Below are 22,411 nucleotides of genomic sequence, written 5' to 3'. Positions count from 1 at the left end.
AGTGAAGGTTTGATTAAGTCTGATGATAATCTTGTCAATTTACATCGTGACAGCTTTATCAGGAGAGAGTGCAAAAGATTTGGGCATAGAAATACAGCTCTAATTTTTTACTGTGGACTGGGCTTTTGTGGCCCAATGTACAAAAAAGCAACAAATTGTGAAAGAAGATGGCAATGCCATTGTCTCTTTTAAATCTGTTCTAATGACAAAAATAAAATGGTCTCAACTGTTCGCAAGGATGATGCTTTTCAGAGTCACAAGATTACATGGAAATAGTATCTTGAAAATGTGGAATATTTTGTGTCTTGTCCTCAACTCTTGCATTTATCTAGAGCCACTGGTCTAGTTTTTTCATCAATATATTTGAGGAAACCTTTGAGTCCTTCAGAATCAAAATTCCATGTGACTCAGGGGAAAAAATGGAAGTTATTAGAAAGGCCTGCTGCACTTAGATTGTTCTGGTAAATTAGGTAAACTGGGTTCTGTATGTTCTTTGTTTCAGAAATCCAGAGCTATCCTCATATTGTGACCTGTGCTGTTGACATCCCAGTAGTGTTGTGCTTCTGGTCACTGTTTTTTCCCCCTCATTCTCTTTCCTGTCTTACAGACTTGCTGGCTCTGAAGAAGAAGAGGAGGAAGGACAGTGGCAGCTGTATTTCAAACTTTATTGCTTCTTGGATATTGAAAATGTTCCCAAAGATGGGGTGGAATTTGCCTTCATGTTTGAGCAGGTAAGCTGGCTTTGGGAGAATCATTTGTTTTCCAGGGTAGCAGAAGCACACAAGACTATCCAGAAAACTGGATTACCTTTGTATTAGAAGTGAAATGCTGGTTTGAACAGAAGAATTTGATGTGTTGGAATTTTGCCTGGAATCTACCAAACAGATGCACCGCAAAGTTCTCTCGGAAATAAGAGTATTAGATCAAAAGCAAGATAAATGAGCAAGGACTTAAAAAAACTGGAAGGCGAATGATAATAAAATGCTTTTGAAATGTTTCTAACTTTTAAAAGATACAGAAATTTGGATGATTCAAGAAGAATTATTAGAAATAGCTGTGTACAGAACATAGGTGTAAAGAAAACAGGAAAATGTACTTATCTATGTAGCAACATAAAAGAAAAGCATGTAACAGAAGTACAGAATTATCAGAGTTGGAAGGGACCTCCAGGTATCCTCTAATCCAACTCTCTCACTGAAGCAGGATAACATAGAGCACATTATACAGGACTGCATCCAGGTGTTTTGAATATCTCCAGAGAAGGGGACTCTGGGCAGCCTGTTCCAGTGCCTTGTCACCCTCATAGTGAAAAAGTTTTTTCTTATATTTAAATGTAACTTCCTATGTTCCAGCTTGTGCCTATTGCCCATTGTCGTTGCAGTGCTAAGGGAATTGACTAAAAAAACCCCTATCTTTTGGGCAATTTCTTTTGATTAACTGAGAGGCATGAAGAGACTACTGCAGAAAAAGGAGAAGATAATATAGTTGACTATATTTATCTGCTAAGTAATGTTTTTCTTAAGTGATTATACTTCATGCAATGATGCTGGTTGGGCCAGAGATCATACTAGAATGAAATAACATTGCAATTAGGGATGCAAACCTAAACTGATAGGAGCACCTAGCTTTTGTCATTTGTTCCATCTTTCTTACTTCTAATGAGCACTTTGATCTTGCCTCAGAAAATTACAGTTGTTGAAAATTAACTAATATGTGTTAAGAAGGGTCAGTGTCATGCAGATTGAAACTCACTGACAGTCAAACTGATGGCAAGTACACTATAAATCCCTAAGAGCTTTCTTGAAATGAAGATTAAGTATTATTAGCTATAGAATGTCTAGGAAATGGTCAGGAACAAGACATCATGGTATTCTGTGGAACTCAGTTGTGCTGAACTCCATCTTGACAAGGCTTTCCATCTACACAGCTTTCACTGGCAGAGAGTGGTAGGAGAATAGAATTATCCAGACATTAGACAGATGTAGCAAAAAATCCTATAAATAAATTTCCCAGAAAAACACAGGGAAGCAAGAACACTGGGGGTCACATCAGGTGAAAGAGAAGGATGCAGAATGTGCTGGTGTGCAACAAGATTGAGAGTCTTGAGTTCTTTACATCTGACTCGCTGTTGTTGAATATTTAATCTCCACAGAGGAACTGTAATTGGTAGAGCACAAAACAAACTGCCTCAATTGCAGTCTTTCCCATCTGTTCCAGACTAAAAAAGTCCTCATTTCTCTACAGGATAGGAGCCCCTCAGAGATCCCTGTCCTGTGCATGCTTGCAGAAAGAGGTTTCCTCCACATTGACCAGTTGCTGACTTTGACTTCTTTATTATAATATATGTCTACTCTGACCTCCTAAATTACATCCTTCCGGCTGGGGTTGGCAGATGCCATAGGAATCTGTATGTGGACCCAGCTATAAATAAAGTATGCTTCTGCTTTCTAATGAGTTTGGGGAAATTTTGTTTGTTTGTAGGCTCATGAAAGCCTCATAGATGGCCATTTTCCTGCACCAGAGGACACTCTGCAGCGCCTCGCTGCTTTACGGCTTCAGTACCTACATGGAGATTATTCTAAAATAAGTTGGACCCTGGATGGAATCTACCCAGTTAACAGACTAAAATCCAAAATACTGCACTCAACAAAGAGCAGTGGCACTAGCAGTCACACTCTAGAGAGGAGACGGACCAGCTTCCTTGAAGGGACATTGAAACGTAGCTTCAAGACAGGCTCTGTAAAGAAGCAGAAGGTAGAAGAGGAGCAGATGATGGAGATGTGGGTAAAGGAAGAGCTTTCAGCTGCTCGGGCAAGCATAGCACAGAAATGGACCAAGCTGCAGGGACTCTCTCAGCATCAAGCCATGGTGAAATACATGACCATTGTAAAGGAGTGGCCAGGTTATGGGTCAACGCTCTTTGATGTTGAGGTGAGCAGTTTATAAACTCACATAACTACTTCCAAGGAGAGGCATCAGTCTGGAGGACAGATATAGCCATGTGTATTGCATTGCTCAGCAACAGAAGGGAATTTCAGGAGCTCATTGCATTTTGCCTTACTAAGTTTAGGATAAGCTTGCAGTGCTACACACAGAAGAAGGTGTGATACAGAGAGCCCAGAACATGCAAGTTGGTATGTCCCGGTATATGGAGAGAGACAATGGATTCCCACTCCATTAAAGAGCAGTAGAAATTGTGATTTTTTTTAATTTTTTTTTTTCTGGTGGTGGCTAGTAAAAGCAAAAGTAAAATTAGCCTACTGTTGTCCATACTAGCAAAATGAGCAACCCTGTTCTGCAGCAGTGTAACAGAAACTGCTCCGACTGGGCTCTGCTTCTCCTGCTGGAGTAGGAATCCACAGTTCCAGTTGTATCAGTTCTGTTGCTGCCTGGGTATATTACCATGGGAGGTTGCTTGCCCTCACTATATTATCTGTAAAATAATAAGTAGAATATTGATGTCCTAAATTACTTTAAAATCTGATGAGCTGTTAGGTATTACAATTCTTTTTTTACCTAATTAGTGTTTGACTCACAGCACTGTCAATTCTAAATTTTTGCAGCAGGAGTGCCTATGAAATTCCTTCTTCACATATTCTATTTTTTTCTATTGGAGTGAAGAATTGAAATATCCTATGGGATCCAAAACAGAGGACTTTACATCTTTGAATCAAAAGTCGCTTGATCCTCCACTGCATTTATGCAAAACTTATGTTTCTCTTTCTCCAGTGCAAGGAGGGTGGATTTCCAAATGATCTTTGGCTTGGAGTCAGCACAGAGAATGTGTCTGTCTACAAAAGAGGGGATCCTAAACCATTAGAAACTTTCCAGTATGAACACATTGTTTTCTTCGGAGCACCACAGCCTAACACCTTCAAAATTACAGTGGATGAGAGAGAAATGTTCTTTGAAACATCCCAGGTACATGAAAGCACAAGACTTGTTTTATGTGTAGCTTTACTAGCATTTCAGTAAAGCTCTGATTTCCATGGACTAGACAAGCCTATACATGAGAACGTTTGAATGGATTGGGCAGCCAAGGAAAAAGATTAAGGGAGCTTAAGCCTAAAGTGCCATGGTATCACTTATTGAATACAGGGATAAACAAGAAAAAAAAAAGATGCTGGTTAGAAAGTGAAGGAGCTTGGATAGTCTATCAATGCACTGGAACACTGGGAGTTTAAAATTTTGAAATTTTGTGTTCTCATGAGTGTTTTTTTCATTCCCTTCCAGTATATGAATGGGGAGTTAATAAACCTAAAAAAAAAATAAAAAGAAAGAAAAAAGTTTAGTATCGTTAAAGATTAAAGCTGATTACCTTTGAGATACAAGTCTTTAAGTCTCTCTACAACAGAGCACAAACTTGTCAAGCATTTCTTTCCTTTCTGTCACATTCATATTCTGTATTACATGCAAAATTTATGGTGCCATGACTTTGGACAAGGGGAATCTTCTCCTGCAAAGTGTTTGGTATGCCTCAATGAAATTAGTTTTTTAACGTGCTTATCCTGTTACTGTGTTCTCTCTCTAGGTGGGCGAGATAATAAAAATCATGAAAGCATACATCAACATGATTGTGAAGAAACGCTGCAGTGTCAAATCAGCCACCAGTGTGGACAGTCATGCTAGCATCTGGACTAGGTGATACGAGTGAACTGCCATGAGAGAGAGGCAGTTGTTTAACAATTGGTGTTTGCAACTTGCCAGCACAAGTGTAGCAAAGATGTTTTTTTAAGAATTGGCTCACTACTGTATTTAAAAACTGCGGTGACATCTGCAGTACCATAGGATTTGCACCTCTGCCCAAAGACACTAAACTGCAACAATTGGTGTTAAATATTAATGGCCCAAAACTTGATTTCCCCTTCCTTGTTTGATGAACAAAGTGCTCTGAAGAAGCAATGTTGGAAGCACCGTCCTTCTTCTGCCTGTCCTCTCTTCTGCTTTTACCATTACCTGTCATAGTGGCAGAAAAATTCACAAGAATAACTTCTGCACTACAGGAGGCAAACCTAAGCTTTCTTGTCAGTTTCAACATGCAGACACCTGGGATCATGGGATCACAGCATGGTCTGCTAAAGGAGTATTTGTTTCTTATTTATTTTGCAAGTAACTCTGTGGTCTTCGGGATATACTAATAATGTGATCTGGTCTTAAGAGTAAATGCCTTTGTATAATTGAAGCCAAGTGGTCCAGCTAGGAGGTCAAACCCTACAAGAGAGCATTAAACAAACAAAAACACCTGAGGTGATTCTTTACCTTTCAATAGAAGTTCACAGGTACATGACTGTAAAAAGCAGCACCTCAAGTTAAAATTCTAAGTACTCCAATTAGGAGAAAATCTCTGGGGCTAGCACCACTGGAATAGCTCATCAGGTGCCATTTTGGGTACATTCCAAGCAGCACCTGTTACCTAAAAGTTAATGACTGCCTTTCACCTATACAGCCCAGGAGGTGAGACTGAATTATCTGCATTTCCAGAGAGCTGTTCTTCACAAACTCCAAGTTTTAGATGGAGGTCAGGGGTTTATACAGTGAGCAGTCTGCCTTTGATGCGTTTCTTTTGTCTCTATATGGGATTTTAGGACCGGGATCCCTGAACTTTAGTTTTAAGTAAACCTACTGAGTTTCCTACTGAGTGAATAGGTGCCTAGATAAATGGTTATAAGCAAAAATGTAACTTGCTCGGTACTACTGTAAGCAGATGCCAAACTCTTCATCCTTATCCAAAGACTAATTGGAACTGCTTCAATCACTGAATCCCCAAATCCCCTTCCAGTCTCCTCTAGGTCCTTTGTCATCAGCAAAACTCAAAAGCAACACTGTTTTGCCAAAACAACTTAGAGGTTCATATAGCTTCTCGGAGGTTTTTATAGATACTTGCAGTTTGAAGAAGCAGAATATTTTAAGATGAGTCATCTTCGGTCTCTTGACTTCAGAAACTTAATCTCATTGTTTACAACAATATCAAGTATCAGTCACACCATAAACTGGTTGCAGTAACCTGGAACCTGGTGGTTAGCCATTTTCTATTACCTTTGCATCGTCTTGGATCCCATCCCAGAACACAAAAGCCCACCCACTTACTTAATGAAACTGACAAGCTGTATGTAACGTGGGCCTTGATCCATGTGTAATATCTGATGTCTCCACTTCTGAAGAAGTGGCAGATAAGGCCTGTGAGCTACAAAATAAAAATTTCATAGAGAAGAAAACTAGGAGTCAGTATACAATAGGTTCTGTTACGATTCATCATCAAACTGTGCCATGTCACTAGTACTGTTTTGCAGAACACTCTTGTTTTGAGATTGACAGTACAAGAAAAAACACTGTGCATAATCTGTGTTTTTCTCTCATTTCCACTGCACTGCAGCATGTGCAAGCACTCTGCACTTGCCACACAACCAGCCTAAGAGGATAGACACTACTGTGTATCAAAAGTTCAACTGGAGTTTTGCCTTAAATAGCTTTCCGGAAGGTTCCTAGAACATCCCATTTTTGTCACAAAGGAAAAAAAATATGAGCAAGTCACAAGAGAGAGAGAACAGGAATGCAAAGGCAACCTGATAAGTAACACACTGTTATCAGTCAGTACACTGATTGCATCTCTTTATGTATCAGAGCAGCCTTGATTATCCCTGTCCTAACTCTGCACTAGCTCTGTGTTCTGGCTCTTGGGTTGCTGCAGGCAGCTTGAACCCACTTGGGAATGTAAGTCCCATTACTATTTGTTGTAATTTTGCTCATTTCTATTACAGAATTCCTTCTGCTGTCTTTTTTAATTTGTAACTGGCTTTACAATATGAAAGTTTAATAAATTATTGGATTGCACAGGCTGTATTTGCTCCCAGACATTGTGTGCTCCTGTTGAGATGTTTGCTTAGAGATCTAATACTCAGAACTTGTAAGTGAAAAGTAGGCAGCAACAGCATGAGGAAAAAACAGCCACCCCTCTCAGAAGCAATTTTGTCATTTATGGTGACTTAAAGACAGTAATTTGCCACTACAATGAGGAAGTTTTTTTTTTCCAGCTTCTGCCACTCTGGGGCTGGGTCACATCTTTGGCCAGTAGAAGACGTCCCATGCAAGTTCACGTGATCAATTGTGAGATGGTTACTCGGGTGAAAACCGAGCAAGAAATTAATCATCTCCCAAGTCTCAGTCTGTTGATCAACTTACTCCCTTCTCTCTGGCACCTCCAAACTCAGCAATAACACAAAAATCACTCTCAGCCCAAATAAGCTGCCAGCTGTACCTCTCTTAAAGAGAGAAAGACATAAGCAGGGCATGGTGTTCACCTAGGATTATGTCTCACCAAGTGGTAAATCTGGATAGAGGACAGCTGGGCTATCAGCAACACAGACTAAAGTTCCCTCAGTCTACAGACTGGTATGGAAACCAAGCAGTAATGCATGATCCCCATTAATATGCTGTCAGATGCTCTGAGAGCCCTGGGACCCTGAGTTAGGTCTGTGCAACTTCATCTCTAACTGTACCCATATTTTCAGTTTCTTCATTCTTATTACCTTGCATAGTTTTTATTTGAGGCTGGAACTGCCACTGCTTACTTCAGCAGTGGTTTTTCTTTCTTTACCTGTCATATTCCTTCCTGTGTACTTCCTAAAACATGCCATGCCTCCCTCCTTTCTGCTTGGGAAGCCTGAAGTCACATAGGGGCAGCTACCACTTGTTTGGGTGGAGTAGGGAGTCAAAACCAAGCACAGGCTGCTTGGCTTGCATATCTCTCCCCAGTAGTCCTCTTACAGTAACAGTCACATCAGGTGCTGCCATGGTGTGTCTCCCCCCTACACTGCCTGCTGGGCTGTGGCTAACCAAAGCTGAATTTTTTTCTTGGCAGCAAACATGGAGGCCAACCCCAGTGACCACAGACTCAAGCAGGTGCTATCTATCCAGTCTCCCTTTTTTGCAGCTGGTGACTTTCAGACTCCTACTTACTTCATCAAGTACATCACTATCATGGCACCACACAGCACGACTATGACAATATGCACACATTCATTTATGCTTCTAGTTGCAGTGAACAACCACTCAAGGGGATGGATGGCTGATGATGTTCTCCCACTCTTACTATAATTCTAACACCCCATGAGTGTGATATGCAGCCTGTGCCAGCCTCCACTCCAGTATTTCTCTAACAGTTAATTCACATTTGTATATACTAATGTTTATTTTATATGAAACAGTTTCATGCCAATGAATGTTAGAGATAGGCTTTGGAATGGGTTACAATTTATGAACAATACCTATACTGTAAGCATAAAATGGGTTATACACAAAATCACAGCTCGTGCTCCAGCACAACCCCATCTGGCTAAGTATTAAACCAGTTTGCCTGTGAACTTTAACTGTTTATTTACACCTTCTTCCAAAACACAGAGCCTTTCCCTATGTAGGCTGTACGTTGTATCATTACACTGTGCATTGACTTCAAAGCAACATTCTCCCCTTGGGCATTTAAGCAAATTTCTCACACATTAATTCCAGCCCCCACTGTAAAATGTAAGCTCCTAAATCTGCGGATTGCCAATTGTTAAACTATTGTCCACATTTTATACCAGCAATTCCTTATGCTACAGTTGGATCTACACGATGGCCCCATGCCACTGCCAACACAGGGTTGATTGGCAAGAACTCCATTGTCAGTAAAATCCACTTATCTCTACCCACCTGTTAAGCACTGCTCTTCAGGCAGGTCTGGATGCTGGACAGCCTTTTCAAACTCCTCGGGGAGGGCTCCATCTCATAGTGTACCTGCACTCTGAACTAGTGTTTAGGGTGGGACACCACCAAGAGCAAATGCATTATTTTGGGTGATCACTGACTCAACCCCCCCCTCCTACCAGCACAGCTGCCTGGTAGGAACCCCAGCTCCACCTCCTCCAAATGCTGCACCCAGGGACACATCTGTGGCCTCCTGCAGCCCCCAGGTGCTGCCCCATCAGGTATGGTGGTGCCTCAGGCTTTCATCAAAATGCTGCAGTGGCTCAGGATTACTAACCCAAACATGTCCTATCTGTAAAACCAAGCACTGGTAAATCCTCTGCAACTCCTACTCACAAAGTGACAGCCCCTCAGTATAAACCCAGCGGTTTCTATAGTGGGTTAAGAATTGGGAACAATTTTTGCAAGGTGAATAATAGAGCAGATGCACCATAGGAATGACTTGCCTGTCTTGCCATTTTATCCTGCTGCAGCTCCAAGCTGAGTAAGTGAGAAGAAACTCAGCTGTGCCTGGTTGTGCCTTGTCAGGGTGTGCCTATGGGCAGAGCAGTATTTAAACCAGGAACCTCCTTCTGCCTCTTCTGGGACAGTCATGTCTTCTGGCTGGTCATCCTCTGTGAGCAAAGGAGGAAGGCCTGTGACTAAGGACTCAGAAGAAGAGCTGGTTCTGAGAGGTGAGACTGGTGTGGTGGATAAAGGTGCCAAGTCTCTATGGGAAGAGAAGCCCTGGTCACAGGAGCAGGAGAGGCTTAGAGGGAGTCCCTGAGGCTAGAAGAGGTTTGCCCAAAGCAAACTCCTTGTTATGCTATGAGTGCTTGGGCATAAGAGTGCTGCTCTCTACCTGTCTGCTGTCAGATTACTGCCCATGGAGGAGGGGAAGAGACCCACCTGTGGCAGGGCTGTGGTGTCCCTGTGTTAAGGAATGTTCTGGCTGCCCACATTGGCTGTCCTGGTCCTTTCTCAGCATCCTGTGCTGGTGTGGTGGGGCTGTAGGCAGTGCTTATCCCACACCTCCCAGGCTCATGGCTTTGCTCAGCTGGCTGCTGCTCTTTAGGACGTGGTGCTCTCTGCTCATCTTTCCTGGCACTTTGCACTGGTTCAAGGCTGCCTGGTTGGCTCTCATCTTTGTGGTGGTGAGTTCATCTTTTGGTGGCTTACTTGTAAATGCTACAAAGCTAGGATGACACAGAACAAGTCTCCAACAGGACAGCCACAGGAGACAAGATGGAAATTGAAAGAACCCAGCCCTTTTCCTCAGAGTAGTTTGTGATACAAGCCCTGGGTAAATGTGCCCTGCACAAGGCATGTGCAATTCACTCCCTCACTTGACACAAGATGCTCTCTAACTACTCAGATCTGTTTTATGAAAATAAAGGCATTGCATTGAAAGAGAAAGCAGTTTGGTTGATAATGGGAATAACATTCAATCATGCACATCTATGAAGTTTTCTCAATTAACTACTCGATACGCTTAATTTGAATATGCATCCAAATTCTACTAATTTTCACAGTGTATAACCACGTTTTTGTGTAAGTATCGATTCTATATCATCTGTTAAAGAGTAACTGTGAAACATTACATTTGAATACAGAAGTTATAGAAGCAAGCAGGAGTAGAATGTGTACTATCCATGAGCGTCCTGAGATACAGCATGCAGAAAAATATCTTTGTTCTCATTTCTTCTAAGAAAAATGTGCACATAACAAATGTCCAGCATAAGCATATGAGTATATTGCAATAATTATTTTGTATCACTGAAATTCCACTTCCTTAAAAGCCACATTGGAGGGGCAAAGAAATAAACAGAACAACAAGCAACAGTTGTTTTGTTTATAATTAGTCCTTTTTGCATTGGCAAATTGAAATCCAGAAGGACTTGTGTCTGTGTTGCATTACTGTGTAATCACAATAAAAAAATTCATCTGGTATCCTTCCCTACTCCCGGAGTCTGTTAAAAATCTTAGTTAACTGGCAGATATTACAATAGAGTGCTGAGGAAAATGTGAAAATAGGAACAAAAAGGAACAGAACCAAGAGAGCAGTGTTTTAAAATGGCATTTATGCTATGCACCATTTGCACACTAATTTGCTATCAACAGAAATTACTTAACTACTTTTTCTAGTGCTTTGTTAACTCTCATCTTAAAACTCCTCAGAACTAAATGGAAAAGTTCCATTAGAGAGATGATTGATTTTTTTCTCTCCAGTAGCTAATCTCTTTTTTACCAAAGCTTAGTTCTTTAATATTGTTTATAGCTGTTGTATTAAAACTGTGCAAAGTCTTTAATTTGGTCAGTAAGAACCTAAGGTACTTCTTGATGACAGAATCAATTTGACTAAGTTTTACTAACATGGGTGTTACATATCCTACGTATCCCACTGTGCTCCAAACATGAAGCAACAGCAGATGCATAAAGGTTTATGCATTTGTTTGTAAACTGTAATTCTGACTTTTAGCAACAAAAATTATGTAAGCTTTGGTCTTTGCTTATTTGCAGCCACACACATGCACCAAAAAAAAAAAAAAAAAAAAAAAAAAAAAAAAAAAAAAAAAATAGGCAGGCCAATGCAATTTACTTCCTCCTTTCAAAAATCTTTAGAAGTATAACATATGTTCAGAACAATGAGCAGGTGGTGTCTTTGGTTTAAAGAAAGAGGGGGAAAAATGGTAAGAAAAACACCAAATGCATTGGGCCTAAACAGCATCCATGCATAAGCACTTGTGGTTGATTTCTATGTGAAGTTATTGATACAGAAACAGTGTTAAAATAAAAACATTGGCTGGCCTTGTAGTGCATGTGGATTAACCATTCCTTGATGCAGTCTTCAGAGCCTGGGTGAAATTCAGGAAGAGGAACCAAACCCCTTCTGCTCCACTCCCTGTGGGAGGAGTTCATTCCCATAGGAGAGAACTCTGCCAAACAGAAGGGAGGACCATGAGACAGAGTTACAGGTCAAGCTGTAAGTGTGCAAAAGCCTTTGTGTATTTTCATGAAGCTGGACAGTTTTGTCTAGAGTCCACCAGGCAGTCTGCTCTGAGAGGGAGTTTTAGAATGTCTTTCTACCTTCATTGCTCTGGGACCTGTGAAAAGCACTTCATTTCTATACTTCTATTTCCCTGCTCATCAGGTTTTAGATTTATATTTTTGAAGCAGATGACCTCATCATAACTGCAGCTAAACATAATATTGCCCTTTGACCAGATTTTGAAGGTCTGGAACTCCAATGATACATAGGCTTTAGTTACAAATGTTACGTGACAGAAAGTAATTTAAATTTGCCTCTATTTTATGAGGAGATATATTGGTAGCCCTTAAACTGCTTTGGAGCTAAGATGGACCACAAAGTGCTAATGAACTACACCCTGAATTACAAAAACCAAAACCAAACACACACACAAAATACACCAAACCCAACAAAAGACACAGAGCAATGTTCCCTTTCTGTGCAAACCCAGAAACAGGTTGATAAAAGCTGGGCATAAACAGGTTTGAAAATAAAGTATGTTTTCAACTGCAAAAAGGTATTTACTAGTGCTTTTAAAAGATAAATCAAAGATTTTGATTACCTGATGTTTTCTTATCATGGTAGCACTTACCTGCTTTAACTGTGAGCAAAGCCCCTGAGCTATATGCTTTTTTACTCAGTGATTGAGCTGTACCTGAGCTCCGACTGCTTCCACAGAAATAAAAACAGTGTAAGCAGTTTAGTGTTTTGTTTAACTTTATTCTTTCAGTAACAATACTGCTATATAAAATTTCTAAGTATTCATATCAAGAGGGTTACTCACCTGCACTAAGGCAGTTGTGCTTACTCTAATAAGAACTACCAGTGATTGGACAACTTGGGTATGATTAAACAAACATGAGAAATGGGGCCTTAAAATTATTTACATCACTCATAAGAATATAATATAACTTTTTTAAATAAAGGTATATGTTCATGTGTGTTGGATGATTAAGATCTTCCTACTAGTGTCCACTTTCAATTTCAGTCACATCTAAAACCACTCAAAGTATAAACATCTATAAAACTAGAAAATCTCAAAATATGAGAATTTTTAAATAATTTTGCCCACTTATTGCTGTTGTTGGAAAAGGACAATAAACAACTTTTTTTTTTTTTAGTCTATTAAGTTAGAAGTCATTTTATAAAGCTCTTAGGCATATAAATTAAACCAGAAGATGACAGGAACCAGGCTTTGTTACGTTTCAAATACTTCTCACATCACTGTAAGTTTAAGGTGAGTGACAGTTAATTTTATTACACAGTAACTAGCATCATAACTACTTTTTCTACAAGTCAGCTCAAGAAATAAAATCTTAACAATTGTGCCCAAAGTACCAAATTAACAATGAAAGTGCTTACTTCTTTGATCAGCAAATTAACACCAGGGTTCCTTTACTGTGTCCCTTCAGGCTGCTGTTTTAACAGGCTCTAAAGCAGTACCTACAAGAAGTTTTCTATTTCTCGGTACAGATTATAAACACTTGCTTATCAAAATAGTGCAAACAGGAACAAAGAAAAGTGCTGTCAATATAAGAAAATTGCAGGGGGGGAAAAGACAGTTGGACATCATAACCTCGCACAGTTGCTTCAGATAAATCAGTAGTACTTTTCTCAGCACATCAGACCAAGTGTATTCCTGTTTATCATATATCATACACTGTCACACGGGAAATGGATTTAGTCTTTTACATGTCCTCCTTCATATAGGCAAATGTGCCTGTTCTTTGTGCATTAAAAAAGTCTAAAGACTTTTTCAAAACAATCAAATTATAAGAGTAATTAATAGATAACATTCTGTGTTCCCTTTTTCCCTTTCTAACTTTCTTTGGAGTGCATAGAAAAGGCCACAGTGACACATACAAAAATCAAGTTTAAGTTTTATGTAAAATACTCAAGTATTTTTACCATTTATGTACACAAGTTTATTTGCCATACATTATTTCTCTTTCTTTAGATATATATCCTCATCTTGTTTCTTGGACAGATGACATATTTCACCTAATGAAGCTAGGCATTGAACCCTAGTATATCAAAAAGAGTATTAGGGGAAGTAAATGTCAGGAGGATCTTCTTACAGAACTAGGAACACTGTCACCACAACACTCCTGTCCTTTGGTGTCTTAGTGCAACAGATTATAAAAATGGAGTAGATCTTTTCTGTGTTTTGATCTACAAAAAAATCACTCAGGGCTAACTCCAGAGTTACTCTGAAGACATAAAACAGAATATAGCCTGTCTTTCTCTAAATACTACTCTAAATGCAGGTTTTGAAATCCTATTTAATCAATGCTGGAGTCCAGATTTTGTTGTAAACATTCCTGCTATTTGTGCTTTCAAAACTTTGTGAAAGGAGCTGTGAAAAGAAATTGAACCACTTACTTAACAATTATGTCACAACATAATATGTAACATTCAGGCTTTTACTTCTGTTATATCTTGAGTTCCACTTCTGTTAGCAGTTAGCCCTTAATGGGTATTTTTGTTAGCCCCACTACAACCTTCAGGGAACAAGAGTAGCAATCTGTCAGACTGCCAAAGTCTCAGGCTTCAAATAGTCTGTATTTGTTTAAATTACTCCTGAAGGGCATGTTTTTAGTACAGGATATTTCCCATAACTCCTTATTAAAAATGCACATTCTACATTCCAAGGAACATTCCTCTCTCACTACTACAACATGATTTTTTTGTGTGTCTTTGAGGGAATAAAAAAAAAATAATTAAAAAAAATTAATCGTAGTATGATCTTTTTCCACTACAACAAGAAAATATAAATTCTAGTTGGGTGGGAATTAATTCTAAGTTGTCTGGTAACTCCTTTCTCCCCTGCTATATTAAAATTGCTTCTTAAAATTGCTTATATTAAAAACTGCTTCTTAAAGTTTCTATATGAAAACACCTTGTCTCCTATTGATCAGCTTTGTGTACAGGGTAACCCAATGCTAGCAGTAAAACCCTTACAGCATATCAAAATGTTACATCATTTGGCATGAAGTTATTAATGGATAATTTTACAAAGTTATGGAATTCATCCACCAGTTGTAAGTGCATTTGTTAAGGTGACATTGCATGATGTACTGTTGGAATTAATAATTCCATTTAAAATTCTTTCCAGTAAAGAGAGAAAATACTGTAAATTTAAAAATATCACAGAACTCTAGAAATCTTGCACCTTAAATGGCTGTTGACAAATGTAAATAATTACCATGGACTTGATTAAAAATTGCACTTGTATAAGAGAAGAAAATTTAGCCCCCATTAATAACCTGTTTGTTACTTTTCCAAAAATAGCTAATAAAACATCAAGTAGTTAATTCTTTATGGCTTCACATGGTGAAGTTCATGCTAAGTTGGTCAGAAGGAACAGTTTCTCAATAGTTATCCTTTGTGAACATTTCATCAGTATCCTCATCATTCATTCCTCTTTGATAGTGTACTGAGGAGAAGGCACTCCAGTGAAGACGCTTCTTTTTATAGAGGTACCATACTAATCCAACAACAAAGACCAGGATAATTAACAGGGCAAATGCTACAGCCACCCCAGTATGATTAGAACCTGTAACAGAACAAAGCAAAGTTATTCTGTAAGAGTTTTGGTAGGGCTATTTTTTCATGATGGGGTTGATGGTATGGTAGCTATACACTAATACTGCATGCATTTAGTTGAAGTTGAGGAAAATTACTTCATTGTATTAATAGTCTTCATTTAGTGGGAAGTTTGGTTCCCATATGAGTCAGCATCTACTAGTATTTTGATAATTCTCTTATTAATTTCCAAATAATCTTTAAGATGGAAGGGAATTCCACAGGTCAAAAAACCTATTAATAAATGCTGCACTCGTTTACAGGTTTGTATACTTCAGAAATCCAAGGATTTCCTGGTATCTCTTATAGTAAAAGGGAATTATTCTTCCCTTGTACTGAAAAGATCTTGCTGAGGTATTCCTTAGCAGCAAAAAGTTAAATGAATTCCTGCATTTCCACTTCAGTGGAAATCTGTACAAAATCAGGAAGATAACATTTGCTTGCTTAATGCTTAGGTAACTGCTTTCTTACACAGAGTGTGAGGAAGTAACATGAGGCCCAAATGTTTCTTGAGCCATGGGGTACCATTTTCAGAAGCCTCCTCAAGACTGAAAGTGCAGACAGTAGCTGCTCACGTGGTGTCTCTCACAAACAGAAGCTTTTCTGTTCCCATCTGCACACACTCACCTCAGATGCGAGTGTGGTGAGAATTGATAGCACCTACTCTGTGCTTTTAAGTGGAAATTTAATTTCTGTCCCTTACCCTTTAAAAGAATAGCAGGAGTCAGGAGAAGCAGCTCCCTAGAGAATTTGTACCTGAATGCAATTTTATGACAGAACAGAAGCAGAAGACTCTTGCTTAGGCAGAGGTATCTGATAGGTTCTTTCCTGAATTGCACTTTAATTCTTTAATTATTTCAACACAGACTTTCCTCACAAAAAAAAAAAAAAAAAAAAAAAAAAAAAAATATCCTTAATATAGTCACTTCAACATTAAGAATCAATGATTCCATACCTGTAGGAGCTTTACAAACCACTCTGCTTTGACTATGACTGCAGTCAACTTTTGACCATGTGCCAGTTGTGGACAGGATAACACTGCATTTTTCATTGACTTCTGCAGTTTTATTGTCCCAGTTGGCATAATTAACTGATGAGCCATCAAGCCACTTCAGGGACTGATCTGTTGGGAAAAAAAATGCTTAGCTTAGATCACCAAAACATGCTGCAATGCTACATGATATCATTCACAATCTATTATTTTCTTCACACTGGTAAAAGGAACAGGGCTGACTATCCCACATATAATTGCATAAAAGTAGTGAGTATGAGCATATAACACCTCCAGATCTTTAGCACTTGATGCATTTACTGCTCAGCCATTAGGAATCAATGACAGTGTTGGGGAAAATGAATTTCAGTAACTTCTGATTCTCTTTAACTGTGCAACAGGAAGCAGCTTAAACTACAATGAAGTCCAAAGGGCTTTATGATGCTAAATGAGGGATTACATCCTCAGGCAGAAGATACTGTGGGCTATCAACACTACAAAACTATATTCTTATTTAAGGATCTATGCATTTTTATTTACCACACAAAACACAGGTTCATATACATGGTTGCCACTTCTTACCCTTAGAGCTCTGAGCCAGGCCCAGCCATACGTTCTTGGTGATGAGATCATTTTCCTTTATGTGCATGCTCACAAATGCATTTTCTTCAGCATCCACTATGGTCAGAAGGGTTGCTGATGGATCTAAGGACGAGAGGACATTGGTCAGACAACTTCAGAGATTTTCCATTGTGCTTATGAACTTTCCTTGAAGTAACCTGCATAATAAAGACATACCTACCCCTTAATATACAGCATGATACACAAGATGATTGCTTATTCAAGCAGGTCATACAAAATAAATGGGAGTGAACTTACTGGAGCTGTTAACTATATATGAAAGATATCAAAAGATATGCCATATTCAGACTCACTAGCCTTGTCCATGTAATAAACCCTTTTCAAAAATACAGTTGAACAAAAGCTCATCATTCTTATTAGTCAAGTTGATTTCTAAATAAATCCCTCATTGGGCCTCAGGATTTATATACCATATTATAGCAGTTAAGGAGCAAAAGGAAGAAAACAGTATACTGGAGACAGACTCAGAGTATACCAGTTGTTTACAAGTATATGCAAATGAAAGCCAGAAAATTTAGAAAAAGATCACTTTTCTTTCAACTACCGGCCAGGTGGGACTTAACAGAAGATTGCATCCAGGAGGAGGATGACCTTTTCTTTTTCACTTTACATAGCAAGTTCAATTTCACCTCATAATGTAATTCAATCAAAAAATTCTAAGGTAAGAAGGTAATGAAACATTCTGTACACAAGACTTCTTAACATCGTCTTCCATAGCACAACTCTGCACATATGAAAGAAGAAAGGGAAAGTCTTTAAAATTTATCATGAAGTTTTAGTGAAATATGCTATAATAATACCTATAAAACACATTATTTCAATTGTTTGATAGGTTAGCAAGTTTCCTACAAGCAGACAGCTAATGAAAAAATACAATAAGAAAGCACTGCTAATAGCACTAACTTTATTATAATGTTAATCGTATGCAAATAAAATTGTTTCCTTCAAACTGTAAGCCTCAAATTTCTGAGTCCTCTGTCTATGGCTATTTGCATTTTACTTGCAGGTATCTGTTCTCCAAACAACCTGCTAGCACATTGCAGTGTTTTATCAAGAACCTTTATCAGATGTTCAAATATAAATCTTGCTATTACTTTTCCTAAACTAAAGCAGCATAAAAGCTGAAAAGCTTAATGTAGGTTTTTTGGTTGTTAGGTTTTATTTCTTTTTGAATAGTGGACTAATTATAAGTTGTAATGCAATAAAGCATATAAACATACTCAGTTTCTGGCAGACTTTCTTAGCATCTTCTACATTATATACTGAATAATTGTAGAATGCCATGTCAAATGCATAACAATGATCCTTATACTGTATCCATTCTAGGGTACCACCAAGCTGCGGGCACACTGGGGCTCTGCTCACTTGCTTTGGCTGTAATTGCCTTTCTGCAAAGACAAAGAAAAGAATGTTATTTCTGCCACAGGACTTTATGCATAGTCTTTCTGTAATAATAGGACAGTGAGTATTAAAAAGGACTACTTCTCCCAGCTACCATGACACTATTAGTTTACATTCCTTCCTTATGTTCTGTAGATTTATTTATTTGAGAATGAGCACAGGACAAGTCCCAAAGACTTGGAAACCATTTTTCTTGTCTTTTAAGGGGGTTTGAATTTTGGTGCATGTGTTTGTTAAGGATTTTGATTCAGAAAAGAACCGTACAGTTTGATATTTGTATCACAGGTGATCGAAAATGACTACAATTGTTTCAGATTTTCATCCCTGTATTGGAGATAATTAACCTCCCTTAAGTATTAAAAACTGTTTTATTTTTCCTGGTAGACAACTCTTGTTAAAGATGCAATTATGTGTAGTATTTCAGCCTTCATTTCCAGTTCTAAATATAACACGTAAAGATATGACAAGACATAAAACAACTACACAAAACATTAAAAATAGCACTTACTGTTTGGAAGACTATAGCAAATGGCACCTTCAGCAACATTTGTACATTTTGTACGATTCCAAGATCCTTTAGTATCCAAGAGAACACAGTTCTCAGTAGTATTTGAGTTTTCTAATTCCCAAGGATAGTAGTCAAAGTCACTTCCATCTGACCATTCAAAATTAGCTTTACTTCCCTAATGAAAGAAAGAATCCCACAACTTTTAAACCACAGCATATGGCTGTGGTTTAAATCATGTTAATCATTAGTAAGTCATGTAGTAATACTTATCCCCTGCAGAGTAATAAAATAAAGTGCAAGTGACCTCATTTTCTAAATCCATACTAAATAGATGTACAACATAGTTTGCATTTTCAAATCAATTCTTAACATTATTTGTGGGAACAGAGAAAGTGTCATGTTTGTAAGTTTAACACTGCAGTGTGCTTTGTTTTATTCTACAGGAAACATTTTACTTCATTTCATCCTGCTGTTTCATTTAAGAATTCTGTCCTTCTTGCTATAGATATTATTAGGTATGTTGAAAACTGCTAAGCTGTTGAGATGGCCTCACTGAGTAAAGCTGGGCAGCTCAAGAAAAGTTTGCTGTGTCTGCTGCTCCTTCAGATACACTGCTGGAAACTCCTGACAATGACAGGTGGAGTTGTGAGAAGGGGAAGGACCCACCCAGACCAAAGGATGGGCAGAGGTAGCAATATTGTGGATAGAAATGGCTAAGGAATGTGGCTACATTCACTAAAATTTAATATGCTATTACTCTATGATGCTCTATTACAAGGGATTAAAAAGTAGGTAATTTAATACATGGAATAGAAATTCCAAGAAACTGGAAGAAAATATTTCATATCCTGTTCAGAAAATAATTTCTAAGCTGTTACTGAGGTTACCAGCAGTATGCACTTACATCATGAATCGACAACCCAAGCCACAGAGGGTAGCCGTCCTGCTTGACAATATCTTCTAGGAATATCTGTTGTGATTCACTGTGCACACTTGCTAAATCACTCCTGTTTTGCTTGCATTCTCTCAATGCCTCATACCATGTCAACTTCTTCTGGAGGATCCTGTATGTTCTGTTTCCATGTGGAATAGACTCAGGCAATGGAGGCTTGTGCTGCTGAGGTCCTATTTCAAAGAATAAAAGAACAACAAGTTCTGTGCACTTCATTCAGGTTACTGGGAAAATAGTGAAAGCATTAAAGTACATCTATAGTGAATGTAATCCAAGCATTAGTGTTCAGTACAAGCCCCTTATATCAACTTATCTTTTGCTACTTTAAACACTGTGAGCAGTTGATGGAGTACAGAAAACACATTCCTCCTGATGAGAATTTTACAGCTGTGATGCCCAGACTGATCACATAGCCCCAGAAGCCCATGACAGCTGTGCCATGGGTTTCACTGGGAACAAACCCAAAGCCTAATACAGTAGGTACTGCAGAATCAGGGCTTAACTAATGACTCTCATCCAACACCAGACACACATCCATACAGCTTACCCCTTTCAATTTTACAGGCGAGAATACTGTACACATTATAGTGATGACCGTGCCAGCTTTGAGAATAATTATAAATATCCCAAAACCCATCAAGATTTACACCAGCAAAAAAACTGTTCTTCTTTATGTTAGGTCTTCCCAGCCTCCAGTTATTGTAAGTCAGATGAGTTTCATCATACCACTTGAGAACTTTATCTGTGGAAAACATTATATACTTATTAAAACACTGACACACACACACATATATATACACACACACACACCCCAATATACCATCTAACTCTAAGTATATTAATGACTACCATCTAACTCTAACTATATTAATGACATAAGCAGATATTCACTTAAAAAAAAAAAATGCAGTGAAACTCTAAATTTACTGTAAATCAGTCCCATATACAATGTTAAATATGTTGGCATTACTCATCCAGGCCCTTTTGAGTCCTGCTTTCCAGTGAAATCAAATCTAGATTAAACAGAACATACTGAGTCTAATTGCCATGCAAAGAGAAAACATATCCAGTAATTTTCCTCTAAGATAAATACAAATATAAAGCATATTATATCTTTGCTATCAGTTTGACCTTTACTGTACACTGAAACATGTAAGAAACATACACTTAATGGTGCAAAACTTGTCTCCAGTCCATTTATTAAGAAAGAACACTTTAAGTCTTACCATTGTCATCGTAAATCACACCCAGCCAGACCCACATAGCCAGACCACTGAATGAACGAAGCTGCTCAGTTACAAAGTTGTTCTCCTCTTCATCTCTAACATTCAGAACAAATGCTTCTGGGTCTGTTGAAATTTTTTGTAAATTACTTTCTTATAAATTCATGTTTCTGTACAAAATAAATACTTTTTTCTATTATTAGTAGTAACTATTACAGATAGGTCAAGAGTATGTAAAAACTAGACCTTTACAACATAATAACTAAATGATCAGTGTGAAAAAAGTTTTCAAAGGTATTATCAACAATGCTTCCTCTGGTTTTATGGCTGAAATACATGAGGTTTAGAAACATTTGTGGATCCTATTGTCACTTTAAGTTGTATGTAGTAAAAATTCTCTGCATAGAACATAAAAATGTCAGCAATCTTTCATGATTTCCTTGAATGAATTTCCTTTCCATGATTTCTCCATGATAGTGGAGAAACTATATTAAGACATTCAATTCACAGAAAATAAAAACAGTTTCTGGAAAGATGAGTGTCTGAGTTGCCATGAAAACTGATTTTATATAAGAGGAAAGCTGTTCCTAAGTTTATGCTTTGTTCAGGATGGACAGGAATAGCCCACATGCTTTTCTGAATTGAACCATTCTCAATCTATTTAGTTTGTTCCCCTAAATGAGGAATGGAAAAAAACCAAACCAAACCAAACCAAACCCAAAAACCTAAACAAATGTGACTGTAAATCTGCAATGTTGCCAAGGGGATGACAATTACACCCAAGCTATTTAAAATTTGTGTATTATAGAGGGAAAAAACCCCCAAACCTTCATTTTTTTTCAGAGATCTCAGAATTCAATGGTTCCTGGCCATTTCTCTCAACCTCTCCTACCCATGCTGTGCCACTTATGCAAGGGCAAACAGCATTAGGCAGTATAATCCTAATGAACATTTCCAAGTACTACAACATTTCTCAACACTTTGCTGCCATTTTAGGCAGTGACTCAGATCTAAAATTCATCACCCTCAAAGCTGATAGAAGTCCAAAAATACCTGTAATATGACAAAGTACTTACTCATTTTCTTGCATAAATGATGAGCTTCTTGAGACTTCATTTCTCTCCATCTGTTTTTTGTTATCATGAAAGTATAACAATTGTTTCTAAATGATATCCAGGGTGTATTTTTAATTTTATGTGGGCACTTAACTGGTGTCACTTGTTCTTTTTCAATCTTTTCTAAGGAAAGGAAAGAAGACATTCAGGACATCACTTATAAATAACAATACCTGACATACCACATGTTACTTTCAGGTACCATTTAAAAATGTGCAAGACATCGGGCCATCCTCTAAATGTGT

General features: G+C 38.2%; 2 protein-coding genes across 2 annotated transcripts in view; one reads left to right on the top strand and one right to left on the bottom strand.

Annotated features, from left to right (window-relative positions):
* LOC139797756 (unconventional myosin-X-like) overlaps window positions 1-6,836 on the top strand; it is a 93,245-nt gene extending 86,409 nt beyond the window's left edge. Inside the window, exons 38-41 of the mRNA XM_071747562.1 lie at window positions 608-731; window positions 2,482-2,931; window positions 3,730-3,921; window positions 4,532-6,836. Of these exons, the coding sequence (XP_071603663.1) occupies window positions 608-731; window positions 2,482-2,931; window positions 3,730-3,921; window positions 4,532-4,645 (880 nt within the window). The 3' untranslated portion in view covers window positions 4,646-6,836. The remainder of the gene's footprint in view (window positions 1-607; window positions 732-2,481; window positions 2,932-3,729; window positions 3,922-4,531) is intronic.
* A 5,612-nt stretch (window positions 6,837-12,448) lies between these two features.
* The window catches only part of LY75 (lymphocyte antigen 75), a 46,656-nt gene continuing 36,693 nt past the window's right edge, over window positions 12,449-22,411 (bottom strand). Inside the window, exons 27-35 of the mRNA XM_071747558.1 lie at window positions 22,128-22,289; window positions 21,055-21,177; window positions 20,376-20,570; window positions 19,781-20,001; window positions 18,877-19,051; window positions 18,188-18,355; window positions 16,908-17,030; window positions 16,290-16,457; window positions 12,449-15,305 (exon numbers count right to left, since the gene is read on the bottom strand). Of these exons, the coding sequence (XP_071603659.1) occupies window positions 15,121-15,305; window positions 16,290-16,457; window positions 16,908-17,030; window positions 18,188-18,355; window positions 18,877-19,051; window positions 19,781-20,001; window positions 20,376-20,570; window positions 21,055-21,177; window positions 22,128-22,289 (1,520 nt within the window). The 3' untranslated portion in view covers window positions 12,449-15,120. The remainder of the gene's footprint in view (window positions 15,306-16,289; window positions 16,458-16,907; window positions 17,031-18,187; window positions 18,356-18,876; window positions 19,052-19,780; window positions 20,002-20,375; window positions 20,571-21,054; window positions 21,178-22,127; window positions 22,290-22,411) is intronic.

This window comes from Heliangelus exortis, chromosome 6, assembly GCF_036169615.1.
Source record: "Heliangelus exortis chromosome 6, bHelExo1.hap1, whole genome shotgun sequence".
Classification (NCBI taxonomy): Eukaryota; Metazoa; Chordata; class Aves; order Apodiformes; family Trochilidae; genus Heliangelus; species Heliangelus exortis.
This window is presented reverse-complemented; position numbering and strand designations above follow the sequence as displayed.